The 21,005-nt window shown below is 44.1% G+C and overlaps 1 protein-coding gene across 1 annotated transcript in view; it reads left to right on the top strand.

The window, feature by feature from the left end:
• The window catches only part of LOC127584136 (methylcytosine dioxygenase tet3-like), a 259,452-nt gene continuing 238,447 nt past the window's right edge, over positions 1-21,005 (top strand). The window contains exons 1-2 of the mRNA XM_052040712.1: positions 1-288; positions 10,161-10,999. Coding sequence (XP_051896672.1) covers positions 10,304-10,999 — 696 coding nt within the window. The 5' untranslated portion in view covers positions 1-288; positions 10,161-10,303. The remainder of the gene's footprint in view (positions 289-10,160; positions 11,000-21,005) is intronic.

Here is a 21,005-nt window from a genome sequence, read left to right as displayed (position 1 = left end):
TCTGTTCCGTTTCACAGTTTCCAAGCGACGGCTCTTATCCATTAACCTCCTTTGGTCCGGGCTGCGAGAACTGGGCCGAGCAGTGAGTGCGTTCCACACAAAACTGTTTTCCCTTAATCACTCGGTCCCTTGCGCTTCCTTTGTGGCTGACACTTGCGACGTGCAGCACGTTACTCGGAGCTCTTTCATCCTTTCTCCTGACCAGACTTTCCAAATCATCACTTGCACTTTTTCCAAACGGGAATAATGTGATTTGATTCCACTCTCACAAACACACAAAGGCAGCCGGTAAGTCGAGTTTTCTTCGGTCTTTTCCTTCCCCCGTTGTAGAGCGCGTTGATTTCTGCACATTGCAGCGTGCATCTCCTAACACAGAACGCGATTTACACAAAAAAAATCCACGCCGCTTTCTTCAAAGCGAATCTCACACCACAGCAAAAGCGGGTGTGAAATTCAGTGAAACGGACGAGTGTCAAAAGCGCGAAATTGGCAAAGACGCGGCGGCAGAACAAAAGTCGATTTAGTTGTTGAGCCTTAATGTGTATTGTGGACTATACTTAAGTCGCAGAGTCTTTGCACCGCGGGCCTTGGCGATTAAATTTGCAATTCCATTCTATTGTTTCAGACTCAATGGCAGCCGGTGTTTGGCCGCCCTTCCCCGTTCTGTGTGTTAACGTTAGGGGTTTGCGAGTCAGTTGTGTTGGAACGGTGCGCCACGGAGATGTTGGAGCTTACTTTTAAAGTTTGGCACTTTGTTAAGGCTTCCCCACCCAGCCACGTGCCGAGATTGGGGTTTTAAGAGAGCGCTGTAACTTTTTTTTCCCGGCAACTCTCTCCTGCAAAGCAATCATTCCAGTACTGTTATTCCTCTCAAAGTGGAGGGAGACAGAGAGGGGAGGGGGTCCCCCATTTTAACGGGGCTGGCCTCGCATCTTGATCCTGGGCTAACTGGCTTTGTTACAGAGGCATTGTTGGTTATGGGGTGGAGGTTCTTTCAACTGTTGGGAGTATGCGCACACTCACGTGTGTGTGGTTATTAAACTGATTTTAAGTGTTCTACATTAATCAATGGACTTAAGTAAGTGAACATTTTAATAACCCGGCGCTGGACGGTGAGAGGGAGGAGGGGGTTTGTCGGCTCTGAGGGAACAAAGGCAGCAGACTCAGTCACAGGCGCTCTCTCTCTCTCTCTCTCTCTCTCTCTCACACACACACACACACACACACACACACACACACACACACATCGGTGCTCGCAGGACTTCGTGGAAAGCGAGTGTCTCCCGCCAAGGGCATTCGCTGCAGGGCTTGTGTTAAAGGATCAACAGTAAAAAAAGGATTTCATAATAACAGTCCCGAGAAGGAATTGTTCCCGGATCCCAATTTGGCAGCTTCCTGTAGCCGATCTAAAGTAGTTTGTTCAACGCCAGCACACCCACGCAATCTGTTAGTTGGAGGCGAATTGAGAAAGGCGAGTGGGCTACTGCCTCTCACCACAGGCGGACACCTCCCCAATGGTGCCGCCTCCGAACCCCCATCACTAACCTTTCACCGACAGAGTGCTCCCCGGTACACGTTGTTACTGAGGTCTGATGAAACTTCTACTGTCCTGGGTTAGTTAGTTGGAACCAATGCTTCAAGCGGGGGAAACAACTATTCCCCAGTTCCATCTGTATACAGAATTGGTGTCGCCAACAGCCCCCGAACAAGGAGTGGGGTGGTGGGGAGGGGGTCATACAAAAGCGTCAAAGGAGACCACGGTCCAAGTTTTACACGGAAATGCTGCTGCTGGCACTTCTATAAGAAATAGCCATGTAGGGTTGTATTGAATGGATTGCCGAGCATTCTCCTCATACAAAGTACATTGGAAGCCCTTCTACTCACATTGTGTACACTGCTCTATCTTCTCACACTGTGAACACCGGGATGCCTTCAACTCAATTTTACGTATTGCCCGTCCTCGTACTGACTTGTGTACATTGCCGTACACAAACTGTGCGCATTGTCTTGTACTCAACTTGCTTCTATTGTCGCACGTTCTATTTGTATTGCGTTTGGTTGCCATATCTTGCAACGTGCTGACCGAGTGGGTGATAGAAGCAGGTACTCTCACACTTAAGAAGTGTCTGGAGGAGCACTTGAACTGCCAGGGCAATAGAAGGCGACAGACCAAGTGCTGGCAAATGGGATAAGTGGAGATGGGTGACTGATGGTTGTCATTGACATAAGAAATTCTGCAGATGCTGGAATCTGAAGCAGTACACAAAAAGTGCTGGAGGAACTCAGCGGGTCAGGCAGCATCCATGGAGGGAAAGAAACAGTCAACGTTGCGGGCCGAGATCCTTCATCAGGACTGCAAGGGTTGGGTTGGAGGGCTGTTTCTGTGCTGTATGACTCTGTGACTGCACATATTTGCCACAGTGCTGTTCTGCTGCCCATACTGGGTACATTGGTCTTGGTTTATTATTGTCACATGTACCGAGATACAGTGAAAAGCTTTTGTTTTGCATGCCATCCAGACAGGTCATGCTACACATCAAGGAAGTCAAAAGAAAACAGAATGCAGAATATAGTGTCGCAGTTACAGAGAAAGTACAGTGCAGGCAGACAGAGTGCTAGGGCCACAATGAGGTAGGTTGGGAGATCAAGAGTTCATCTTTTAGTGTATGAGAGTCTGTTCAAGAGTCTGGTTACTGAATCTGGTGGTTCCTGCTCTCAGGCTTTTGGATCTTCTGCTTGACGCACCATGGACTCCTACAGTACAATGCCCTAACTTGTGTTCATATGGTGCACTTTGCCATACTTCCAACTCACTTGTGCACACTGCCAAACCTTATATGGAAATGTACACAAAATGAATATATATTCTAACAGCGTGCATTGCCACACTCCGTACTGTTCCCATATAGGGTACATTCTCACACAACCTACTCATTGTGTGTGCTGTCTTGCCTCTGACTTACCTGTATACTTTTCTGTATCTTCTGCTCATATTGTTCACATCGTCACATCTCCTCACCTTTTGTCTATTATCTCCCACTATTTTAGTAAGCATTGCCATAACATGTAATACGATCATTACCATGTAATATACTCGGTATAAATTGACACTCACCTCATATTGTGTGCATTGCCAAACCATGTACATATTTCCATACTTACTATGTCCTTTATGCATTGCCATTCCTCAAAAACATATCATGCACATCTATCCTGTTACCCATTGTTTTACATTCATTCAAGGGATGTGGGCTTCACAGGCTGAGCCAGCAGTTAATTGCCCATCCCTAGTTGCTCTTGAGAAAGCGGTGGTGAGCTGCCTTCTTGAACTGTGGTTTGGGAGAGAGTTCCAGGATTTCAACCCAGCGACGGTGAAGGAACGGCGATATATTTCCGAGTTCGGACGGTGCGCGGCTCGGAGGGCAACTTCCAGGGGGTGGTGTTCCCCGTGCTTTTTCTGCCCTTGTCCTTCTAGCTGGTAGAGGTGGTGGGTTTGGAAGGTGCCTCTAAGGACTCTTGTGTATATTGTGTACATTGACCTACAGGGACGGTAGTGCAGCGGTTGGCGTAACGCTATTACAGCGCCAGCGACCCGGGTTCAATTCCCGCCGCTGTCTGTAAGGAGTTTGTACGTTCTCCCCGTGTCTGCATGGGTTTCCTCCGGGTGCTCTGGTTTCTTCCCACATTCCAAAGACCGTACTGGTTAGGAAGTTGTGGGCATGCTGTGTTGGCATCGGAAGCGTGTCGACACTTGTGGGCTGCCCCCAGAGCACTCAAAAAGATGCATTTCACTGTGTGTTTCGATGTACATGTGACTGATAAAGAAATCTTACATCTTGTCTTACCTTCTACTAAGATTGTGTGCATTGCCATAGCTCAAAAGCATATGGTGTAGAATGATGTACTGCTACTGATACAGGATGCATGACCATATCTACTATTCATATTGTGTACATTGTTGTATGTTCTATATATTTGTATACAGTGCCATTCCTCATGGTCATGTTGGATACATTTCCATATCTTCTACTTATTCATGTATATTGCCTTGATTGCACACATAGTGTTCATTACCATCCCTTATACATTACCATTCTTTCTAATTATATTTTATGCATTGTCACACCTCAAACCTATATTGGGTACATTGTTATAATGCTACTTATATTGTGTTGATTACCAAACTTTATATGCATATTGTGTACATAGTTAAAACTTCTAATTCAAATTAAAAATAATTAAATGAATTACAGTGGATCTGTCTGAGGAAACTAAACATTGACAGGCAAAACCTGTGCCAGAACAATGAACTTCCTGTAGGAAAGAGATGATTTAGGCACCTATGTATGAGGGACAAAAGAAGAATAAAAAAGTCCAGAGCTCCCTGGGTGGTAAGAGATATAGACGACAATAAAGCAACACATGAAGCTGGTTGTGACAAGCGTAGGATTGTAAATAGCAGCGAGAGACAACCTGATTACAAAAGAGTCAGAGAGAAAGTGGAAATTAAAGCAGGAGAGGCACAGAGAATATTTGAGAAACAATTAGCTGCCAACCTAAATGGGAATCCAAAAGGGCTCTACAGGTATATAGATAGCAAAAGGGTAGTACTTGGAGGAGTGGGGCCCATTAAGGACAAAAATGAGAACTTGCACATGGATGCTGAGGGCACTGTTAAGGTACTAAATGAGTACTTTCCATCTTTTTTTTACAAAGGAAGATGCAGCATCCTAAGTAATAATGGACACTGGATATGAACAAAACTGTGTTAGAATATTTTCTGAACTTAAAGTAGGTAAGTCACCAGGACCAAACAGGATGCATCCTAAGATGAAAAGGGACTTATGGGGGGAAGTTGACCATAAACTTCTTTGGTTATGGGAATAGTGCCAGAGGACTGGAGAGGAGCTAACGTTACAACCTTGTTCAAAAAAAGGGAGTGAGGAAAGGCCAGCAATGAAAGGCAATGGATATCAGAACCCTGAAGAAGCTGGAAATCTGAAATAAACCAAACCTGCTTATTTCAGAGCATCTGTGGAAAGTGGAACAAGTAATATTTCAGGTCTGGGACCCTTCGCCAGAACAGGGAATGAAAGAGTAGGAATACAGGCAGTCAGTTTAACCTCAGTGGTAGGAAAACTTTTAGAAATGTTGACCTGGGACAGGATTAATAGTCACCTGGAGGGAAGTGGATTAATTAAACCAAGCTAGCATGGATTTATTAAAGGCAAATTGTGTTTAACCAATTTGACTGAGTTTTTAGTGAGGTAACAAATAAAATTGATTTGGTGTACAGGGACTTCCAGAAGGCTTTTTATAAGGTGCCACATAACAGGCTTATCAGCAAAGCTGAAGCACGTGGCATAAAAGGGAGAATGATGGCAAGGCTAGGAAGCTGGTTGTGCAACAGACAGCAGAGGGTCCTGGTGAATGGTTGTTTTTCAGACTGAAGGAAAGTGAAGAGTGGCAGACCCCTGGGTCAGTGTTGGGCTATTGTTGTTTATCATCAGTATTAGTCATGTAGACTGGAGGGTGCAGCTATGATTTCCAAAGTGGATTTCCAAACTGAAGAGGAAAGTGAGAGGCTGCAGTAGGACATAACCAATGGTGGAACGGGCAAATGCGTGGTAGATGAAGTTTAATGTGGAGAAGTGTGAGGTGATGTATTTTGGGAGGAAGAATGACGAGAGTTAATAAAGAATCAAAGATACTGTCCTAAAAGGGGTGCAGGAACAGAGGGATCTGGGGGGAATGTTTGCTCACATCATTGAAAGTGGCAGGGCAGGTTATGAGAGTGATTAGAGAGGCATATACAGTTCTGGGATTTATCATTAGTGGCATATCATATATACCCAGAAAGTTATACTGAGCCTGTATGATTCACTGGTCCTGCCTCCAGGCATCAGAGAGGGCCCAGAAAAAATTTACAAAAAAACAATGAGGGATTAAAGTTGTGAGAATAAACAGTCTGGGACTGTTTTCTTTGAAGAACGCAAAGCTGATGGAAGATTTGTTAGGAGTATACCAAATGAGGAGAGATCTGGATAGAGTGCATAGTGGGATGTTGTTCCTGTTAGAGGAGTTGAGGATTAGAGGTTGCAGATACAAAATAAAGGAGAAGATAATTAAGAGTGACACGAGGGAAAACTTCCTTGCGTAGCATGTATATGGAATCTGGAATGCCTGCCTGTAGATGTGGTGGATGCAGGTTCCATTGTGACCTTCAAGAGGGGTTTGGATAAATATACAGTGAGGAAATATTTGCAAGGCCATGGAGAAGAGGCTGGTGGGTAGAAACAGAGTTGCTCTGGTAGACCAACAAGCAATCTGCTGGACGAACTCAGCGGATCGAGCAGCATCTGTGAGGGGAAAGGAATTGTTGAAATCTTGTATCAGTCCTGATTGTTGCTCTAGATTCCAGCATTTGCAGTCTCTTGTGTATCTGTTGCTCTAGGTGAGAGCTAGTTCAGACATAATGGGCCAAATGGCTGCCTTCTGTGCTGTAAGCATTCTAAAATTCCAAGATTCTACTTATGTAGTGCACATTGGCATACCTTCTGTTCTTTTGTGTGTGGTGTCCCTCATGCAACTGATATTATATACATTATCATACTGTATCTCATACCCAAGTTATGTACCTTGTTTATCCTCCTACACACCTTCCACACATTGTCATACTCCTAGAAATTAAAGGAAAGGAAAGTTTATGGATCGTGTGGTGTAGGTGTGACTTGTCTAGACAGGTTCTTTCTTGACCAGCATGGACATGATAGGTCAAAATGCCTGCTTCTTTGTTGTAAATTTTCTAACTCTCTATGATCTCTGTGAAGTTATGATGCATCTCTATAGAATCGCATTTAGACTATTGCATGCAATTCTGGTCACGTCACTATAGGAAGGATGTTGAGGCTTTAGGGAGGGTGCAGAGGTGGTTTACTAGGATGCTGCCTGGATTGGAGGGCATGTGCTATCAGGAGAGGCTGGACAAACAGGCTCTCTTCTCTGGAGCGGCGGAGGCTGAGGGGTGATCTGTTGGAAGAGTATACAATTGAGGGGCATAGACAGGGTGGACAAGCAATATCTTTTTCCCATTATTGAGCGATCCAATACCAGAGGGCATGCATTGAAGGTGAGAGGGGGAAGGTTCAGAAGAGATGTGGGGGGTACATTTTTTACTGAGAGAGTGGTGGATGCCTGGGATGCGTTGCCTGATAGGGTGGTGGAGGCAAATTCATTGGGGGCTTTTAAGAGGGGCTTGGACGGGCACATGAATGAGAGAAAAATGGAGGGATATGGGCGTTCTGTACTTAGGAGGGATTAGCTATGACGGCACAACATCGTGGGCCAAAGGGCCTGTTCTGTACTGTACTGTTCTATGTTCATCTTTCTGTACTTAGGAGGGATTAGCTATGATGGCACAACATCGTGGGCCAAAGGGCCTGTTCTGTACTGTACTGTTCTATGTTCATCTGCATGCTTTCCTTGAGAAATGCTGCAAGTAACATTACACAAGCAGGGAATGAATAATGTTCATAGAGTCATATGGCCCTTCAGCCCACCAAATCTGCACTGACTATCAAACACCTGTTTGCACTAATCCTGTACTAATCCCATTTTATTCTGCCCATGTTCACAGTAACTCCCCTCAGACTTTATCACTGACCTACACACTAGAGGCAATTTACCTATCAACTAACCTACCAACCCGCATGTCTTTGGGATGTGGTCAATTAACCTACCAAACTGCAAGCTGTCACAGTGAAAACTCCACACACAGCATCCAAGGCCAGGACTGAACCCAGATCACCGGTGCTGTAAGGCAGCAGGTCTACTTGCTGTGCCACTGTGCTTCTGTTGCTTTTTACATAGGCCGCACTGCGGACTGAAACAATGGTGTTATTGGTGATATCCTTTAAGGATTTTTCCTATCATGTTGATTGAGGAAGGGAAGTTTTAATCCATTTCGCAATTTAGTTTGCTGGTGCAAAACGGTTTCGATAGATTTAAACAAAAGAGAGGGATTGCTCCATAACGCATGATCAGTGTAGACCTTTTGCTTGTCTGGAAGCAGAAGTGAAATTAGCATTCCCAACGACATGCCAATGTTTCAGCCACAGCTTGTTGCCTCTGGAGTATAGAATGTGGGTTACAACCTTCAAGATTTGAGTGCACTACACTGGCAGGTACTTCAGTGCTATTGAAGGTACAATCCTCAGGATGGCTTGTACTAAAATGGTCTGTCTCACGTGGATGTAAAATGTTCCATGTAGTTGAACACTGGGGTCCTCAACTAATGCCAGTAAAAATGCAAAGCTTAATTTGTTGCAACAGCCAATCTTCTGGAGGAACTCAGCAGGTCAGGAAGCATCCATGGAGGGAAGTGGACAGTTGATGTCGACTGTCCATTTCCCTCCACAGATGCTGCCTGACCCGCTGTTCCTCCAGCAGTTTGGGTGTTGCTCCAGATTCAGCACCTGCAGCCGCTGGTGTCTCCAAGCTTAATTTGTCATTTACCTGATTATCATGTTTGGAACTTGCAGTGGGGAATTCACCCGCCAGATTAACTGCATTCAACAGTAATTCCAAATGTTAGTTGTGAAGTCCTTTAATGCTGAGGTCTTAAAAGCTACTGCAAGTGCCTGTTCATTGCTGGGGAGATTGGTGGCACAATAGTTAAGATAAGATTAAGATATCTTTATTAGTCACATGTACATCGAAACACACAGTGAAATCCATCTTTTGCGTAGAGTGTTCTGGGGGCAAGTGTCAGCACGCTTCCGGCGTCAACCTCGCATCTGAGGGACCAGGGTCAGTTCTATTGACCAATCAGGCCACAAGTCACATGGGGTGCTCTCCCACACTCCTACACTGCAGCAGATATTTGATAAAGAATAACAATTCTTCACTGAATCCGGACAATCCAAAATCGGTACTTCCCGTCCTTTGACATCGACACTGCAATGGGTTTGATCCTGACCTCCAGTGCTGTCTGTGTGGAGTTTGCATCCTCTCCTTGTGACTGTAGATTTCCTCTTGGGGCTCTGCTTTTGTCCGACATCCCAAGGACATGCTGATTGGTTAAATGGCCACTGTAAATTACCCTTTGTGGCAGGTTAATGACAAGAAATATCAAAGGGCATGAGAGCACAAGAGAGTAAGTTGAAGAGCTTTATAAATAGAAGTATAGGGTAGAAAAGCAAGGAAGTCATAACGAGCCTGTACTCTGGTACTGCCACAACTGTTGTACTGTATCCAGTTGTGGGAAACACTTTAGGAAAGATGTGAAGGTTTTGGAGATGGTGCAGGAGAGATTTCCCAAAATGGTTCCATAGACGTTGTGGAGAAGCTGGATTGTCATCCTTGGAACAGAGGAGGTTGTGAGGAGCTCATAGAGACATTTAAGATCATGTTGGATGGACCAGGGAGCACAGAATGAGGAACCCCTAGGTGACATGAGAAAAAGAAACTTTTCACACTGGCGTGGATTCAGTTGTACAGTTCACTGGATGAGTGTTGGGAGAGCAGGACTGAGGCTAGTTAGATAGCTCGTGTATGGAGCAGGTACAGTCGTGATGGGTTGAATGGCCTCCCTCCCTGCCAGAAAGGACAACACTATCCTTTCTGGGTCCTCTTTCCAATTCTCGCTGTTTTGTGGTACAGGAGTCGGGTGTATAAGATGTCTCTTGATGGTCTTTCATTTACGGGTCAGGGCTCCCTTATGCAGAGAGTGACGGAGGGATAGGGCACTGAAATGGGCCCTTCGGCTCATCGAGTCCATGAGGACAACCAACCATTGCAGCCGGTGTTACCTACTGGAGAGGACACGTACAAACAGCACCAGAGGTTGGGATTGAACCCGGGTCTCTCGCGTTGTGCGGCAGCCGCTCTACCAGCTGCGCCACTGCGCGCTTCCACAGCTCCCACGACCACGAACTTGTGAACCAGTTTCCAAACCTGGAGTGAGTTTCTGCCGCACTCAGCGGACAGGGGAGTCGCCCAGGATTGAGGAGACACCCCCCCCCCCCCCGTCTCCCCTCACCATTCCCCAACCCCTAGAAGGTGAAACTCCGGCGGGAGGAGAAAACTTGGGGCGAAAGTTTGCTGTCTTATCACCCGCATCTCAACTTTGGCTGATGTTTTGAACTTTACTTTTGTTTCAGAACTTCCAACCCACCTCGGATGACACTCTCGGTCAGGGTGAAAGTAGCCATGGTTCCAAAGGCTCGTGAAGGACTATGTAGGAGCACCTTCCTCCGTTGAAGCATGCATACTTGTTCTGGGCTGTTGTAGATGATGCTTGAACATGCTGAACCCCACGGAACCCCTTGACAGTGCATTGAGGGAAGAGAAAGACCAGCAGTGGCTGGGAGAAGAGGAAGGACATTCGTTGGGCATCAGTAGCGTGCAACCAGGGAGAAACCTGGATCATCAGTTGAATGGGGAAAGCTCCCAGCTCACTGGGAACACCTCAGCATCGCTGACCCAGTTGGTCCTGCACTCTTTTCTAACCAAAACCGAGCGCCCGGTGCTCATCAAGCCGGTCGGGGTGCTAGTTGGTGATCTCCAGAATTCAAAGGCAAAGAATAAATCCGCCAAAAAGTCTTCCACCGCTTCTATCGCCTTCGTTTTCCCCAAAGCCAAGAAAGCAACAATGAGGAAGATGAAACAAGTGGACAAGACGGAGATCAGGGCAAAATCCGAGGACTTCCTTGAGGACGGCGCAGGGTCCGAAGACCAGCCACTGACCGACGAATATTCCAAGTCCAGTTACGAGGACTTTGAGGCGGAGACCGCGATGATGCCTTCCACCCTTCGAAGCCCGGCGGAGCCCAGCATCTCTCAGAAGAAGAAGCGCAAACGCTGTGGAGTTTGTCACCCTTGTAACAGAAAGGACAACTGCGGGGAATGTAGCAACTGCAGGAACCGCAAGACGGGCCATCAGATCTGCAAGCAGAGAAAATGCGAGGAGTTGAAGAAAAAACCGGGGCTGTTCATTGAGGTAAGACGAAGCTCGCTGGAGCTGACATCAAATAGCATTGAAACATTCCCAATACTTTCTTCCTCGTTTAAAATTTTTGCAACCACGGTGCGAAATAGTTAAAACATGTTAAAGAGATGTTAACTGTTTTATGTCAATATCTGTTCAATATTTCCGCAAAAGACGATCAGAAGGAACATAAGATTTAGGAATTGGTCATCCAGCACTGCCGATCTTCCAACTCAGCACCAGTTTCCAACATTATCCCCACATCCCTTAATTCCTTTAGATCTAGAAATGTGCCAGTCTGTCCTTTCAATGAATGATTGAGCCTCCACGGTTCTTTGGGGGAGAGAATTTCAAATATTCACTGCCCCCTGTAAGAAGACATTTCACCTACTCTGGATTTTGAATGGCCAACAGCTTATTCTAAAATTCTGACCCTTGGTGGAAACATTCTGTCTGCATACAGACTATGCAGCCTGTAAGAAATCTGTAAGATCCTGAGGGGTAAGATAGAGGAGATGTCAAAATGTTTTCACTAGTGGGAGAATCTTGAAGGAGGAGAATTGTACAAGATTACAGGGTGGGCATTTAATACTGTGGTGTGTAGGGACTTCATCTCGCAGAGGATGGTGAATCTCTGGAATTCTCTCTCCCAGAGAGTTGTGGAGGCCGGATCATTGGGGGGTAGTTAAAGGAAAGGTAAGTAATTTTTTGAAAGTTCAGGGAACTGAGGGAGATGGGGGAATTGTACAGAAGAGGAGATGAGGCCTGGGGCAGATCAGCCATGATCATATTGAATGGCGGGTCAGGCTTGAGGGGCCGAGTGGCCTACTTCTACTATTTTCTTACAGCTTTAAGCTTCAATGAGATTTCCTCTTTCTTCAAAACTCTAGAGAGTACAGTCCCAATCTATCCAGTCTCACCTCATGCAGCAAAACGTGCCACTGAGGGAGAGCTTGAAGATGCCCCAGACTGGCTCCGGGGATGTTAGTAGATGAGATAGATTCTTAACAACATCCAGTCATTTCATCACCGCCAATACTGACCCTGGCTTTTCATTCTAGATTTAGTTACAGCTGGATACAGTGGTAATGCTAGTTCAAGACAGTGAGGGTGATTGGGCAATCCCCTGTCAGTCAAGATCAGTGATCGGACTGTATGTGGGTGACTAAAGTTGGATTGAAGCATATAATGCGTGTATGCATTTTTCTGGCAAAATTATCCTGCTTTCATTGGGACAGGTTGCTGTAGTTTCTTCCAAAAGTTCTGTTTCCGCTGCTTGTAGAATAGGCTGTCACCTGAGAACATTGAATTTGTCCAACGTTCAATTGATGGTTGGGCGTGAGCCCTGAAACACACCATCTTCCCACCTCGACAAGGGCATTGCCCAATCAGCCCCACACTGTCTTGATGCAAGAGATTCTGCAGATGCTGGAATCTGGAGCAACACACACACAATGCTGGAGGAACTCAGCAGGTCTGGCAGCACCTATGGAGGGAAACAAACAGTCGATGTTTCGGGTCTCGACTGGTATTGGTTTATTATTGTCAATTGTGCTGAGGTACAGTGGAAAAGCTTGTCTTGCATACCCATTGTACAGGTCAATTCATTACACAGTGCAGTTACGTTGAGTTAGTACAGAGTGCATTGATGTAGTACAGGTGAAAACAATAACAGTACAAAGTGTCACAGCTACAGAGAGAGTGCAGTGCAATAAGGTGCAAGGTCACAACAAGGTAGATTGTGAGGTCATAGTCCATCTCATCGTATAAGGGAATTGTTCAATAGTCTTATCACAGTGGGGTAGAAGCTGTCCTTAAGTCTGGTGGTACGTGCCCTCAGGCTCCTGTATCTTCGACCTGATGGAAGAGGAGAGAAGAGAGAATGACCCAGGTGGGTGGGGTCTTTATGCTGGCTGCTTTGCCAAGGCAGCGAGAGGTAAAGACAGAGTTCAAGGAGGGGAGGCTGGTTTCTGTGACACGCTGGGCTGTGTCCACAACTCTCTGCCCTCCACTGATGCTGCCTGACCTGCTGAGTTCCATTCTGTCTTGAACTAGCATTACCACTGTATCGAGCTGTAACTAAATCTGGAATAAAAAGCCATGGTGATGTTGAAATGACTGAATTGTTGTCAAGAATTTACCTCATCTATGTGGAGCCAGTCTGGGGAATCTTCACAGCTCTCCTCTATGGCAGCTATTTCCATGTTTAGGTGAGGACACCAAAACTGTATACCTTACTCCAGGTTCTGTCTCACCAAAGCACTATATAAATGCACTGGTGTTTAGGGTGATGTGTGAAGTGAGGTTAGAACATTCCAAAACACACAGTATGTGTATCAAAGTCAAAGTCAAGTTTACTGTCATCTGCACAAGTACATGTGTGCACAGGTGCAATGAAAAACTTACTTGCAGCAGCATCACAGGCACATAGCATCAGATAAGCAGCATTCACTAGAAAAACACAAATTAAACATAAATTATACACAATTTTTACAAGAAAGAACACAATTAGAACAAAGAAAAAAAAGCAGTTAATTTTAGTGTAAAGTGATCAAGGTGTATACACAAGTATTGAGTATAAAATCATGAGGGATATAGATAGCGTGAACGCACAGTCCTTTTTCCAGGGAGGGGGAACTAAAAACTGGAGGGCATAGGTTTAAGGTGAGAGGGGAAAGATTTAAAAGGGACCTGAGGGGCGGCAACGTCACACAGAGGGTGGTGCATATATGGAATGAGCTGCCAGAGAAAGTGGTTGAAGCAGATACAATAATAACATCTGAAAGAAATTTGGACAAGTACAAAGGTTTAGAGGGATATGGGCCAAACGCAAGCAATTGGGACTAGCTTGGTGTGCACCATGATCAGTATGGTTGAGTTGGGCTGAAGGGCCTGTTTCCATGCTATATTAATGACTCTATTAAGGCACAATCCCTCTCTCTCTACCCTGCATTTTGCCTTATTTCATTTTAGAATTTCTGTGTTCTTAAAACCACCTTCTTGCCTTTGTCCTTCTTATCTTGTTGTCTCGCCCAATTTTCTGCATAGTTCCCATTTTTTTCAGTGACAAGCGTACTCCTCTCCATCTAGTTCTCACCCACTTTTCTTTATTACCCTTTTTGTGATCTATTCCTATTGAGGAAGGGCTTCACTGCTAAGTTGCTGTTTTCATTCTACACAGCCTTGTCCAGTCAGAGCAGAGGAGTCTCTGTCTCTGAGAAGTCTCATATGGTGCCTTGCATGACATTCTAAAGAGCTTTCAGCTAATGAAGTACTTTAGGAGTGTATCTATGATTGCAAAATGCACTCAGTGCACATAGCCAATGTATGCACAGGTAAACTGCACGGCCTTGTCCAGTCAGAGCAGAGAAGTCCTCTTCAATGCCTTGCCCAATATTTAATCCTCAATGAACATCATTAAAACATTGTATTTATGCAATTTTTCTATGTATACATTGTTCTTATGCAAAATATACATTGTAACAGTGGTTACACTTCTGAAGTATCTTACTAACTGGAAAGCACTTCAGAATGTCATGCAAGCCGCTATATAAATGCAAGTTCTCTTTTTGACAAGCATTCGGAAGGAAGCCTCAGCAAATGATAAGCTCCAAACTTTGGGAGTGGTACTTAAAGCCTCTCAGAGGCGGACAGGCAGTGACAAGAGGAGAAAGATTGAGTTTCCAGAAGGCATGTTAAAATTGTAGGGTTGCAAGAATTGGATGGATATATCTGAAGTAGAATATAGCAAATGTTCACAGCATCTAAAGGTTTTCTTGATTTCTTTCTGAAAGAGTGTTTCTTGGCAGAGGTAAAGAAGAGAATGAAATACATTGGATATTTATGCCAGAGGTTAAATTCCTTTTGATGAATTGCTTTCTGTTGAAGGTGAAACTTGAACCAATAACATTATTTGTGCCTTGAAGATGCATCAAAAGTATTCCCAGGAGAAAAGTTTTTAATGGGTTAGTTAAATGTTTATTCACAAAGAGTTCTTCAAATTCTTCAAAATACCTTGCTTTGTATTCTACATGAAAGAACTCAACAATACTTTACATCATACAATACTTAAAGCAATGAGTGAAAATGCCTCAATTTGTTGTATAATGACCCATTTGTGTCATAATTCTCTTGGCTATATGAATCTTTTTGTAGGGACCATAGTTAGTAAGTTACTGGACTAGTGTGCAGTAAGGGATTTAAATTCAAGTAATTAAATAAATGGTTTTGCCATTGACAATGAATGGACATCTTATATAATAAGATGGAGTCTTGACCTCACAATCTACCTCGTCATGGCCTTGCACCTTATTGTCTACCTGCACTGCATGTTATCTGTAACTGTAACACTACCTTCTATTATCTTTTCCCTTGTATTACCTTGATGTAGTAATGTGATGAAATGATCTGTATGGATGGCATACAAAACAGTGTTTCACTGTACCTTGGTACATGTGACAATAATAAACCAATTTGCCAGTTTACCAACACTGGATTATTCAACGACTTGGAGGCAGGATGTATTTCTGGGCCCACGTAGTTTGAACAGATTTAGTGTTGTCAGGTGACAGCCTCTTCAACAAGCAGAGGCAACAAAATTTTTTGGAAGAAACTACAGCAACCTCTCCCAATGAAAGCAGGATAATGTTGCCAGAAAAATGCATACACGTATTATATGCTTCAATCCAACGTGCAGTGAGATTAGGAAGTTTGATTGACAGGGGCATTACCCAATCACCCCCACCCTGTCTTGAACTAGCATTGCCACTGTATCCAGGTGTAACTAAATCTGGAATAAAAAGCCAGTATCGATAACGGTGATGATGATGATGAAATGACTGGATTTTTATTAAGAATCTACCTCATCCACCAACATCCCTAAAGAAGTGAAATCTGCTGTCCTTCCTTGATCTGGTCCGTACGTAACTCCAGACTCTCAGTAATGTGTTGACTCTTAACCGGCTTCTGAGAAAAGCTTTCAAGCCACTCATTTCAGGAGCTAATATAGATTGGCAAAGACTACCAATAACATCAACACCTAGTGAATAATGAACAAATATAAAATCATCACACAAATTACGATAAAATTATGGCTTGTAGCAACTCATTTAACTTTGGACAGCAGGCTTGGCACCCAAAGTATAAAAGAGGCATAAAATATCATGAATAAAATATCAGTTTAGACTTCAGAAAATCCTGGGCTATGTACGCCAGTCATTAGAGAGGACATCACAGATAACGTGACCAATATATGACAGGTTACAATCTCCCTGATGTTATTGGCATAGCAGCATTAATTATATGCTACGTCATTATCTGAGTAACACCTCCGTCTGTGATCAGATGACATTGACCCCTGTAATCTTGGCATTATTTTAATATTAGGCTTTTGCCATTAAGTTATTAATTCTGTAAATCTTCTCATTTTCTGATGACATAGGAGACAGTTCAGCCCATTGAGTCTGTGCTAGCTTCCAGAACATTTCCACTCCTCCACTTATTTCCCTCTGTTCCATTTTCTCTCACATGCCCATCAACTTCTCCCTGATACTCCTACCAACCGGCACATCTTTGGGCCATGAGAGGAAACAAGAGAACTCAGGGGACACCCACATGGGTACAGGGTGAAGATGCAACCTCCACACAGACAGTACCCGAGGTCAGGATCGAACTCATCTGCTGGAGCTGTGAGGTAGCAGCTCTACTTGCTGTATCACTGTGTCACCCAATTCCTTATAGTATTATCGATAGTTGGTAATTAGTTTATTATTGTCACATGTACCAAGCTATCTGAATGTACGAAGCATGCCGTCCAACCAGATCAATTCATACATAAGTACATCGAAGTAGCACAAAAGGGAAAAAAAAGAATGCAGTGTATAGTGTTACAGTTGCAGAGAAAGTGCAGTGCGGGTTGACAGTTAAGGTGCAAGGGTCATAACGTGCTAGATTGGGAAATCAAGAATTCATCTTCATTGTGCAAGGAGTCTGTTAAAGAGTCTTATAACTTGAGCCTGGTGGTACGTATTCTCATGCTTTTGTATATTCTGCCTGATGGAAGAGGGGAGAAGAGAGAATGACCAGGGTGGGAGGGTTCTTTGATTATGTCAGCTGCTTTCCCGAGGCAGCGGGAAGTGTGGACAGATACCATGGAGGGGAGGCTGGTTTTCGTGATAGACTTGGCCGTCTTCACAACTACCTGCAATTTCTTGAGATCTTGGGCAGAGCGGTTGCCGTACCAAGCTGTAATGCATCTAGATAGTATGCTTTCTTTGGTGCATCTGTAAAAACCGGTGAGGACATGGAAGTATTATGTGGTATTCTTTGTTTATCTCAGATAAATTGCTGAAAGTTTAAAACTTCATGACAAAAGCCAAATTAAATTCTTTCTTCCAAAACTTCAAAATGAATGAGTTAACTCTTCCTCTTCAAGCTCTTGAGTTCAGTTGTCATTGAATAATTTTAACAGTGATGAACAGCTGAAGTTCAAGATCTGTCAACACTATCATTACCATTCGGAGCGCTGGGATTGATGTTTGAACATCCCAAAGGATAAGACAGAACATTACAACCTGTCCATCAATTCTATAAAATAATAAAGGCATTTTACTTTTATAATTGCAATGACAGGATCTGAAGGTCAGCAATCAGATCAATGTAAAATGTGAAAACGTGTAAAGGATTTTTATCTGGAGTAATAAGATTCAGGCTGTGAAGAAAACAACAGTCAAGATCAGATTGAATGTGCGCTCCAAATACACACAGTGCAATCCTTTATTTACTGGAGCTGGAATCCCATCATCTTTCAGGTTTAGCACAGTAGGGCATGGACTGCTGGTGTCCTGGATTTGCAGCACGTCACCAAGATCATTTACGACAATCAGTGCAATGTCTGTCTGTTCCTTTAACATATGGTTCCTTTTGGCTCTGTGTTTCCATGGTAATGACATATATTCCGATTAAACTGGGGTCTTTGATGATTAACTCATTGTTTAAACAGTTCCCAAACCTGATTGCATTTCCTCTTCCAGAATTACCAGGTTCCCGCATATCCATACCAGATGTTTTACATGCAGCCACCCTCCCCCTACTTCCCTGTATACCTGCTGCCTCCCCAAACCCACTCTCTCCTTTCACACCCCCATCAAGTAAAACTCCAATTGAAGACAATTTCTCCTGTGTATGAAACAGAGCCCAGAGCACTTTCTTAACTATAAGAAGATTGGAACAGGAGTAAACCACTTGACCCTTAAGGGTGCCCCACCATTCACTATGATCTATCCCAGACCTCAACTCCTCTTCTGCGCCAGTTCCTCATTGTCTTCGGTCCCTTGATATTTTGAAAAAGTATTGGTTTACTATTGTCTCATGAACCGAGATGCAGTGAAAAGCTTTTGTTTTGACAGATCATACCATACATAATTACATCAAGGTAGTAAAAAGAATTCCTCTTTAAACACCCACAATGATCCAGCCTCTACAACCATCCAGAGATTCACCACCCTCTGTGAGAAGTTCCTATACATCACAGGTTTAAATGACTGCTCATAAATTTCATGACTTTGTCCTGAGAAATTCCCTCCATATCCCCAGGATAAGCTTCCCACAGTTTAGGAATCAACATAAAACTTCTAGGCCCAATGTAAAAGCTAGAATGTAAGAGGGATGGGGGAAATTAGGACAGTACTTGTTCCCTTTTCTAGTTTAGGTGCATTTAGCATAAGGGAATCTCATCATCTCCTCATAGGGGATGGGATTTAATGTTCAATTAGGCAGTCTTGGAGACACCTTCTAACATTACCTCAGAATGGTTACAGCATGGAAGAAGACATGGCCCATCAAGTCTGCACGGGCCCCGCATAAGAGCAGTTTGGTCAGTCTCCTTCTCTTTCTCCAAATCCCTGTAAATTCCTTTTATCCAGCTCCCTTTAGAATCCCACAATTGAATCTGTCTCCACTTTTCCTCCTGGCAGTACATTCCAGATCCAAATCTCTACTTTGTGTAGCTTTTCCTCATGTCTCTTTTGGATCCTTTACCAATGACTTTCATTCTGTATCCTCTGGTTCTTGACCCATCCACCAAATGGGAACAGTTTCTCTCTGTCTGCTCTGTATACTCCATGATGTTAATTTCCTCTGTCGGATCCCCTCACAGAATCCTCTGTTCCGTGGAGAACAACACCAGCTTTTCTAGTCTTTCCACTTACAAGTGAACTTCATCCATGCAATCATTTGTTCTGCACCCTCTCTAAGGCATCCACTATTTTCTTAAAGTGCAGCATCCAGCCTCAAATACAATACTCCAGTTGTGGCCAAACCAGTAGTTTACAAAGGTTCATCATGATCTCCTTGCTCCTGCAGTACATGTATAGAGCCCAGGGGACTTTCTTAACTGCTTTCTCAATCTGTAATATCACTTCCAATGGTTTATGCACAAACACTCCCAGATCTTTCTGCTCCCGTATCCCTTTTAGAAATGCTCGCTCTAGTTTATATCATTTCTTCTCATCCTTCATACTGAAATGTAACACTACGCATTTCTCAGCATTGAACTTCACCTGCCACCTCTCTGCCAGTTTCACCAACCTGTCGGTGTCTCCTTGAAGTCCTTTACTGTCCTCCTTGCAGTTCTTCATGTGTGCAAGTGTTGTGCCATCTGTAACTTTGGAAATTCTACCGGTCTTCCTAAGTCCAAATCAATATACTGTATATTAAGAAAAGCAGTGGTCCTGATATCAGCCCTGGGGACCTCCACTGTACATCTCCCAGCACTCTGAAGAACAACTTCTTCTATTACTCTGGGTTGTAAGTGTGGCAAGGGGCAGAGATTTAAGGTGAGAAGAGGAAAGTTTAAAGGAGGCAAGTTTTTTTTTTATACAGAGAGTGGTCGGTGTCTGGAACATGCTGTTGGGGGTGGTGGTGGAAGCAGATATGATAGCAACATTTAAGAGGCATATAGACAGGTACGTGAACAGGTAGGGGATGGAGGGGTATTGACAATGTTCTGGCAGATGGGATTAGTTTAACTTGGCATCATGGTCGGCTCATGGTTGGGCTGGACGACCTGTTCCTGAAGGCTGTAGGGCTCAGGTTGAAGATCAAGTGGACTCAGTGGATCAGGCAGCACCTATGGAGGGAAACGGACAGTTGACGTTTCAGGTTGAGACCCTTCATCTGGTAACTCAAGTACCTTCAGCATCTTGCGTGTTGCTCCAGATTCCAGCATCAGCAGTCTCTTGTGTGTCGGATTAAAGACATTTGGCATTAGATATGATATGATTTGATATCTTTATTAGTCATATGTACATCAAAGCACACAGTGAAATGCATCTCTGCGTAGTGTTCTGGGGGCAGCCCGCAAGTGTCGCCACGCTTCCGGTGCCAACATAGCTTGCCCACAACTTCCTAACCCGTACGTCTTTGGAATGTGGGAAGAAACCGGAGCACCTGGAGGACACCCACACAGACACAGGGAGAACGTACAAACTTCTTACAGACAGCGGCCAGAATTGAAGCCGGGCCACTGGCACTGTAATAGCATTACGCTAACCGCTACACTACCGTGCCTGCCACTCAGAAGAGTCAGTGAATTCTTTTGCCAGTTGATAGGAGAAACAGATTCAATAATAATTTTCAAAAGGAATTGGATATATACCTGATCAGAAAAACTGTCAGGACTGTGGGAAAGCAGTGGAGGGAGATAACTCGTGGAACCAGCTCATACACAAGGGGCTGATTTGCCTTGTCATGGTCCCAGTAGGTAAGTGGTGGCATTTTGATGATACTTAAAAGCATAATTTCTCAGAGGAGAATCTTGTAAAGTTAGAAAAGGTATGGTTGTTAACTCTGGAACTTTTTAAAGTGATTGGTCTTCTGTTTCAGAGGGATAGGAATTATGACCAACAACAATTCAATGCTGGAATACTCTGATTTTTCCCAGAATTTTCCTTTCCTTTGAGAAGGAATCTTCTAAAAATTTTCACCTTGCTTCGATACTCTTATTCCAACAACTCGAGGA

This window comes from Pristis pectinata, chromosome 29 (assembly GCF_009764475.1).
Source record: "Pristis pectinata isolate sPriPec2 chromosome 29, sPriPec2.1.pri, whole genome shotgun sequence".
In the NCBI taxonomy this organism is placed as follows: domain Eukaryota; kingdom Metazoa; phylum Chordata; class Chondrichthyes; order Rhinopristiformes; family Pristidae; genus Pristis; species Pristis pectinata.
The sequence above is the reverse complement of the archived record's forward strand: the minus strand, read 5'-3'. Positions and strand labels throughout refer to the sequence as shown.